This window comes from Colletotrichum abscissum, assembly GCF_030869225.1.
Source record: "Colletotrichum abscissum strain IMI 504890 chromosome Unknown Scaffold_168.1, whole genome shotgun sequence".
In the NCBI taxonomy this organism is placed as follows: Eukaryota; Fungi; Ascomycota; class Sordariomycetes; order Glomerellales; family Glomerellaceae; genus Colletotrichum; species Colletotrichum abscissum.
The window spans coordinates 1-8,265 of record NW_026850063.1 but is presented as its reverse complement, the minus strand read 5'-3'; the positions used below and the strand labels follow the sequence as shown (position 1 = coordinate 8,265).

General features: G+C 50.4%; 4 protein-coding genes across 4 annotated transcripts; 2 read left to right on the top strand and 2 right to left on the bottom strand.

Annotated features, from left to right (window-relative positions):
* Positions 1-155: 155 nt before the first annotated feature.
* Positions 156-920, top strand: CABS01_16828 (transposase; the record flags this gene model as incomplete). The annotated part of the gene is made up of 2 exons (XM_060550157.1): positions 156-384; positions 463-920. The coding sequence occupies 2 exons, from the start codon at positions 156-158 to the stop codon at positions 918-920; spliced, it is 687 nt and encodes a 228-aa protein (XP_060402851.1).
* Positions 921-1,755: 835 nt separating this feature from the next.
* Positions 1,756-4,798, bottom strand: CABS01_16827 (uncharacterized protein; the record flags this gene model as incomplete). The annotated part of the gene is made up of 4 exons (XM_060550156.1): positions 1,756-2,411; positions 3,100-3,396; positions 4,434-4,503; positions 4,736-4,798. The coding sequence occupies 4 exons, from the start codon at positions 4,796-4,798 to the stop codon at positions 1,756-1,758; spliced, it is 1,086 nt and encodes a 361-aa protein (XP_060402850.1).
* Positions 4,799-6,737: 1,939 nt separating this feature from the next.
* CABS01_16826 (uncharacterized protein) lies at positions 6,738-7,656 on the bottom strand (the record flags this gene model as incomplete). The annotated part of the gene is made up of 5 exons (XM_060550155.1): positions 6,738-6,764; positions 6,911-6,928; positions 7,017-7,126; positions 7,186-7,416; positions 7,593-7,656. 5 exons carry the CDS (start codon positions 7,654-7,656, stop codon positions 6,738-6,740), a joined length of 450 nt encoding a protein of 149 aa, XP_060402849.1.
* A 290-nt stretch (positions 7,657-7,946) lies between these two features.
* On the top strand, positions 7,947-8,265 carry CABS01_16825 (serine/threonine-protein kinase crk1; the record flags this gene model as incomplete). Its single annotated transcript, XM_060550154.1, has 1 exon — positions 7,947-8,265. A coding segment is annotated over one exon (319 nt), but the record flags the coding sequence as incomplete, so codon positions are not given.

The window sequence follows — 8,265 nt, the reverse complement described above, 5'->3', positions numbered from 1 at the left end:
ATAATGGGTGGACTACAGACCAGACTGCCCTCACATGGTTAAGGGTGGTCTTCTTGCCACAGACTGAGCCCCCCCTGACCAGGGGACCCAACCCACAGCTGGAGCCTCGACTGTTGATTCTGGATGGGCATGGGAGTCATACGACGACAGAATTTATGTGGGAGTGCTATATTAACAACGTCCACTTATTATTCTTACCACCACACACCTCCCATGTCCTCCAGCCATTGGATATGGCTGTCTTTGGTCCTATCAAAACCCACTACAGAAAGGAGCTCAGCAAGGAGGATATAGTAGACAATTCTACTATCGTTGGAAAGCGGTACTTCTTGGCCTGTTATATCATAGCTCGTTTGCTTGGTTTGACGAGGGATAATATACGAAGTGGTTGGAGAGCAACTGGCCTATGGCCACCCAACATGGCCATACCTCTTAGTAATCCTATGGTATCGTCTGGCCCAGCTACACCATCAAACGACACCACCAATGCTGGGCAGACAACTGCCAATACTACCAAAGTCGTTGACTGGACCTCTGCAGCGTCTGTTGTTGACTGGTCAACTCCTAGGAAAGCCAGCGATCTCTGTGGGCAGCTGAAGCTATTCACAGAGCTCAGGCCTGACCACCACACTCAACGTCTGCTTTTCCGCAAGGTCAAAAAAGCCTTCAGCGAGAAGTCCTTCCTATTGGCCTCATCTCAACAGCAAGTTCGAGTTCTGGAAGCTAGAGTTAAGCGCATAGCTCCCAGGAAAAAGAAGAGTGTTCAAACAGACCCAAACACCAAGTTCGCCAACATCAGGGACATAAAGACGGCTCAGGAAGACGCTGGCGAGCGTCTAATTAGTCCCAGTCGAACCGCAGAGGTCGAATTACCTAGTGAGGGCAGTGACTGTATTGTAGTGGCAGTGGAAGGTAGTTAATTAATTGACTGTAGTTGGTGGCGATGTGCCTGGACCTACTTTTGATGGGGTGGCCGAATGGGGGGGGTGGCCGAATGGGGGTGCTCCGACTTACTACTAGGAAGCGTCGAAAGACAACAATAGCCGATTTTGCCCTGTTTTTGCTGCTTGTTTTTGGTCAGTGTTATAAACGATGTGGTGAAGAACAAACGGTTGGTTCGATGTACAGGGCTCCACTAAAGACAGGGCACGCGTGATCGCACCGACCAGTCGAAAACTCGTCCTAGCTATTGGTGGATGTTGATAATGTTAGGCGTTGTTTTGTTTAACTAGTGGGAAAGAGAGTGGGCCTGGCTTTACGGATGTGCTGCGGCGCCACAACAAGCTGCACGAGTTACAGGCCACTCCCGAAACCGTAGCACGAGGCACCGCAATATAACCTACAAGCACTATTTGTCTGGGATTGCTTCTCTCTACGTTATTCTACTTGTGGCAGACCGACTGTGGAAATATGGCGTTCCGAACTAGGTTATTCTGTTATCCTCTGGCGTGATAACGGTGAACGTCAGACCCATGAGAAGATACCGATCAACCCCGCAGCCATTTCCGGTCCGAACCTAGCCCTTGTTGTCGGCGAGACCTGGAAGTGGCTGGAGGGGTTGCGAAAGCCGTGCTGAAGTCCAGTTTTTCAACGCCCTGTGGAGAGCTCCACGGTAGTAGATAGACATATTCTGTAATGCCTGAGATTTTTTATTCGTCGTCTTTATCTCCGGTCTAATTTTCCCATTGACTCGCTGAAAATCAACTGCAACAACCCACCGTGTTTGCCGCTGCCAAGCTCCATAGCTTCATGCGCTTACCCAACCCTATCTCGAGACGCAAGTGCGGCCTCCACCTGACTGGAGCGGATCTGCGAGTACGTCTGAGCGGTGCCTTTGGCACCAGCGTCGAGGAGCAAGTTCACAGTCGCGAGGCTATCATTGCGCACAGCAAAGTAAATGGGCGGCTCGCCCCACTCTCCAGGTATGTTCGGATCAGCCCCGTTCTCCAACAACAGTCTGGCGCATGCGAGGTTGTTATACAGAATTGCGACACCCAGAGGCGTATGCCAGAATATCTGTTGTTGGCCTTCCTCGTTGATCCACCCGCTGTTCTGTGCGTTGATCAGAGACATGCACGCGCCTCTGGTGCCTTCTCCGTGGCCATCGTCACCACGCCCAAGAAAGAGCTTGAGAAACGGGTACCCTTCAGTCTCGTTGCCAAGGTCGGGCGGGCCAAGATCGCCACACACGGTGTGGAGAATTGTGTCTCCGATCCTATCGCGCAAGCTAAGATCCACTCCTCTAGTAAGTAGGTCGCAGACTATGTCCATCTTCCGTACGTGTTCAGGCTGTTGGTAGGCGATATCGTCCTGGTAAAAGTCACGAGCTGGCGTTCTGAGCACTGCATGGAAGATATAGTCACGGTACGCATTGGCGACTCTGCCTGCGAAGTTGTGGGCGGGTGACAGATCTTCAGTATGGTCAGCAGTGGCATAATGGATTGGGGATATCTCTGTTAGATAAACGATGTCGATTCAATGCAATACCACTGAGGTCAATTGATTAAAGGGTGATTGTTGTGCTTGATTGAGGGATTCCGTCCCATCCCGGTCCGAGCGGGGTTCTGTCTTGTATTTACCCATCATCACCGGTTCGTACATATTATTCAACGCATTTCTAGCATCCCTTTATCCAGACACAGTCGTCAATCCAACACGAACCGGTGATGATGGGTAAATACAAGATAGAACCCCGCTCGGACCGGGATGAGAGGGAATCCCTTAATCAAGCACAACAATCACCCTTTAATCAATTGACCTCAGTGGTATTGCATTAAATTGACATCGTTTATCCAACACAGGTTCTGTCAGCGGGGTTGTAAGCTAGCGTGCCGATCATCTGCGTGCCGTGGAGACAAGCGACGTAGAGGACCTCGGAATGGCCGGCAGAGAGTGAAACACCAGCATGACAGAGAACCTCGACTTGCTCCAGGCGGTGGCTTCTGACGGCTTCAATCAGATCGTCCTCGGCTGACGAGTGAATCGTCGCTTGGCCGGAGGACCACGAAGCGGTGGGAGAGCCGACCAAGGTACTGTCTGATGTTGAGGTTGCCGGCGTCAATGGGGTTTCCCGGTGCTCTTCTTCCGTCCAATAGCTACTTGGAGTGGCGTCTGTAGTGTCCGTGTGGACGCCGAAGTCATCGGGGCGGAGAGCTTCGGACGGCGAAGGGCCAGCTGAAGACGACCTAAGCCACGCACGGACGTCCGGTAAGGTCGTCGCCGAGTCTGCCGACCCCATATCGGTACCATGCCCGGGTTCGTCCACCAGTGTTGAGGTGACGCTGTAACCGGGAGACCATGAAGGCGGCGGAGACTCATTGCCAACGAGCGTTTCGCCCGAATAGGAGCTCGTAGGCGTCAAAGGCTGTGTTTGAGCGTTCATGCTAGAATAGAAGTCTAGTTGTGTCCTGGTAGATCAAGTAAAAGCTGTGTCCCTATCGCAGGCGACTGGACTTCTTAGGTTTTGTCAGACCGCCCCAGCACATTCGCTACGGTAATTGTTTCACCTCGAGCGACCTGACTTATGCTTAACCAGAGGTATGAGTAAGGTCAGCAAGGGTGTCCTTATACGAGGGGATCGTACACTCATTATATAGATATGGGGTTTCTTTCCATAGCCATTCATTCGTCATACTCATGAATACACACACAATGACCCCTGCCTGTCTAACTGCTGCTCGATAGGTTTTATCGAGCGCTACCGAAGACGCAAAAGCAAGCTCTTTACTCTGAAGTGTAGACAGTCTTATGTTGACACTATATGAGACAGTCCGCATGGATACCCATTTTCACTCGTGATGCGCCGCATGTCACTCCCTCGATGTTCTAAGAAATGCCGTAAGACGCTTATTGCCTTCTTGTAAGACATCATGTAATACTCGATGTGGTCGGCGTCTGGCGCCTAGCGTCTCGTGTCTTTATGACCGCGAACAAGAAAGATACAACAGAGACGCAAGCCTCCCAGGCAAGCCGATGACAAGGCGGCCAGTCATGTACTCGATTGCGTAAATAGTCTGCCCTCAGCTCCCTTGAGAATTCAAAGCGCAGTCCATGCGGCTGCTTCAATGAGCGCTGGATTCCTTTTCAAACGAAACGCTCGGACCTGGTCGAGTGGTTAAGGGGGGCGTGGGTCGAAGCGGCCAGCGAAGTCCATTGAATCCTGTCTGTCGTCAGACAACGAACAATAGTAAAGGCTAACATAACCAACAAACATGCAACATCACTTAAGACGTTTATGTTTATTGTTCCATTGTGATAGGGTAAACTGCGGAGAAGACGCGTCGGAAGGCATTATGTAAACAGCAGAAACGACAGTGAGATGCATTGAGGCGGGACGCACCTACTTTTGCTGGTCATGTCTTGTAGAAGTAACAATCAATGCCCATGATCAACTGAGAATCGGTGCGAAATGAACTGTGTCCCTGTCAACTTACGGTGCTCGATCTGCTCCGAGTTGGCGATGTTCTCACTCGAGTTGCCCTGCTGCGAAAGCTTGATTTGCGGCTACTGTAGGTGACGCGGCAACGGCTCTGTAAAACAAATGAAATCTCATGCGCGACAGGTACATACGCCCAAGACTCACGGTGTCTCGTGTGCGAACAGACAGTCCAGAACAGACCAACAGTGGCCAGAGAGGCCCGACTATCGATCAAAGAGTATCTCAGGCAGCTTCTCCAGACTCATAAGCGTGTAAGACCGTAGTTGACGGCTATTAACATTTATTCGCATTCGGTACAGCGCCCGTGTCTGGAATGGCCAGCAGCGTCGTGACTGCGAGGGTGTTGAAAGCTGGCTTCATTTCTTTCTAAGTCAGTGAGCCGGGGCTTGAGCGCGCAATTCGCTACAACAGCTTTCCAGGTTTAGTCGTCTAGTATTACCCAGCATCATTGTGCTTTCGTCATAGCAGTATAGACGGAGTCATTACTACAGACGTCCGGGAATCTTAGGACGTAGCGTGAAGTGTCGCAGGCCATGAGAGCGAAATACACAATCTATAACTTCTTCAAAACTTCCTTCTCAGCCGACCATGAGGTCGCTGCGCTTCTTGCTTATCCTCGGTCTACATGTGTGCTGCGAGTCCGCACTGGCCATCGTTCCTTCATCATTTGTCGCAAACGCAGCGTGAGCCAACTAGCGTAACTAATAAATTCAATGCACTCAGGAGAGAAGACCCCATATGACTACGAAACCACAGCGACGAGGGCTAGGGTGAAATGTGGCATCCTGGTATCGAATGCAGCTTTCGGGCAGGATCTGTTAACACAACGAAACAGATAAGACTACCCGACCGCTCGTTCGCGTTACTCAAGAGCATGACGACAAGCACGACACCAAGGCCCGACGATTTGTCATTGATCATGAGCGGCAGACTGTTCTGGTCTTGATACAGTTATACGGGGCTCCTTTCCAGTATATATGCGGTCTCCTCCAATTCGACAGGCATCTTTGGCCTGAAACTAGACCAATGCAATGAAGTTAGGCTGGGTTCGTCTTTCCGACATCAGGCCGCGATCGTCACCAACGACAACAGCAATACCCGCATCGGAAGAATTTCTCGTTGAAGCGCATCCGCTGGCGTCATCACGAGCAAGCATCATCAGTGGCCAAGCTCTTGCATATACTCTATCTGCCGTAGCTATACTAGTCGCAATCGCAGCTTTTGTTTATCTTGTTTGGCAGAAACGCCAACAGCATGTACGCTTGAGGCTGTCAGGCGGCAACGTCCCAAGTTCATCTCCAATTCCCGCCAAGATAGGCATTACGCCTGGACGTCTTCCACAGCCTCCGCCTCGGATTCACGAAGTGAGCACATCCATCCCTCACATTAGCAGCGGGCCTCGACATCCACGCTCGAACCATGCTTCTCTCGTGAGCTCGCGTTCCATGTTCTAGAAGCAAAGCAGAGACGAGAGAGAGGCAAAGTAATATTGAACAAAACGGACACAGCTCGAATTGCGGATGACGGATAGTATAGACTTAACATAAGTGGGGCCATAATTCTGCTCCACTGTACGGCGACTCCATTCCTTTGGGTAGGTTCTCTGGCGTTTCATTGCTCTCATCCTTTATGAGAGACGTAGACACATTCGATTAGAATACGTGGTTCCTGGTATGCTCTATAGTTATGTGATTCTATGATTACTATCGCGCTTGGTTGAAGTTCGGGGTTACCGCCAAGGCAAGCGGAAAGCAGAAAGAAAGCTTACATCGTTCCCATTGAGACAAAATCGAAAGTCCACTGATCTTTTTATCCTACTTCATCTGGCCTTTCCTAGTAGTTGAAGTCCACACCATGCAAGTAATCCGATCCCTGATGGCGGCCACGTCGCTTTGGCCGACTGTGGCGTTTGTAGCTATGTAGAGCAATAGGATCGCTAGTGCTCTATTACGGTCCAGTCAGGTGGGTAGAGGTGCAAGTCTAGGGCAAAAAGATAAACAGCCCATCCCCGCATCCGTGTCTTCTCTCAGTTCGCACGCACGTGGAGGGAAGTTGCCATCTATGTTGCTACGAGGCGGCAGGTCAGAAGCTATCTAACTGCCCTGCAGGAGGTTAAACGTTACGTAGATTAGTTCGCATACGAGTGCTATTCATAGCAAGCAGATTTATTCTCATTAACAATCGTCACATTTCGGCATGTCTGATGAGCACCAGAGATCACTAGGTACACTTACCGTTTCCCCTTCCCACAACTTTACTCAGTATTCCTAGCTATGTACCATGGCCTACATCCGCCAGCCTAAAATTGGAAACGCCCTGGGGGATCCTATGAACAGTGAAAATATATCGTCACATTGCGAAAGCCACACGTGAATGTGGCGTCTTGGTCGTCGTAAGCGTAGCTATATGCGTCCGGACACGTCTTCTTAAACCACGGATTCTTACCCTTGCAGGTTGTTGCATCGTACACACCCCTGCGACAGTACTCGTCTGTGTCGTATACGGCACAGTTAGAATAGCAGCCGATGGGTGCGTCACTTGTCCTCGGGTCAGTGATCAGGTTGGGGGGAGGACATACCAGTGACTGATCCTCGGGATTGATGCCGAGGTAGGGCGGGGCTAGGCAAGCGATCGCTTCGCAGTCCTGGTCGTCCGGCACAACGTGAACGCCGCATGTAAAACTGTCGACTAAGTGAAGGAGGTGAATTCGGTATTCTGGAACGAGTCAGATGTAGATTCAAACTCACCTAGGCTGATGTCGTAGTACATCTTGTCTTTTTGTGCGGTAATTTCAAATAGCGTAGTGCCGGTAGATGAACGACCCCAGCAACTCGGGTGACCACAGTCACCTACAACACAGTTCGATCCGCCGGCTGCGCAATACTGCCTCGCCCAGATGTGTCCTGACCATGGGAACGAGCTGAAAGAGATTTCGACCTGCGAATGAGCTTCCAACGCAAGGCCTTCGGGTAACGGGTCTTGAGAATAATCGATAACTCTTCCATCAGCAGATGACTCTATGATTGAGCCTGAGCCTTCGACTGCAGGCCAAATCGTCTGCTTCGTGGAGTTGTTGACAATGGTTAGAACCAATCGCTGCGCATAGAGAACTACAGGAAATAGTAGAAAGGTGAGCATCATCAGTAATTGCTACATTCTAGGAAAGACAGCGCTTTTGTAAACGTCTGCGCATATTCATTTAAACTGCAGGCTGACATATCTGTTGTCAAATGGGCAAAACGTTTCGTCAACGCAAATTGGAATGAAATGATGTAAAAATTAATTTGCTATTGTTCTTGACAAATCACCAGCAGGCGGGATGCCAGAGTGTTATGAAGTGCTTGACTCGGCAACGTTGAGGCTGGAAGGTTTTGGGAGATTTCGCAGCACATATGTATATGTATGTATATATATATACATGCATGTACGAGAACGGCCACATCCCGCTATCTTCGTTTCTGTGTATTCACGCAGAGAGCCCTCCATGAGAATCACAACGTCAACTCCTATGGGAGAGCAACTGGGCTCGGGATCATTTGGTACCGTATACAAGCTCAAAGGCCTTCCCATCGCCCGCAAACACATACCACTCACTGAACCCCGTAACGGCTTACCGCCTGAGGCTATACGGGAAATCGCTTGTCTGCAGCGATTGAAGAAATATGACTCGCGCGCGAGAATCAATTGCATTGATATTCTTGGCATCCAGATATCGAGAACGGCCATAATGATTGACATGGAGCTCATGACTGGCGGAACTCTTGGCGACCTTTTGGACAGCTCGCAGCTACAGCCCGCGCTTCTCCTGTCCTACTCTACACAGATGA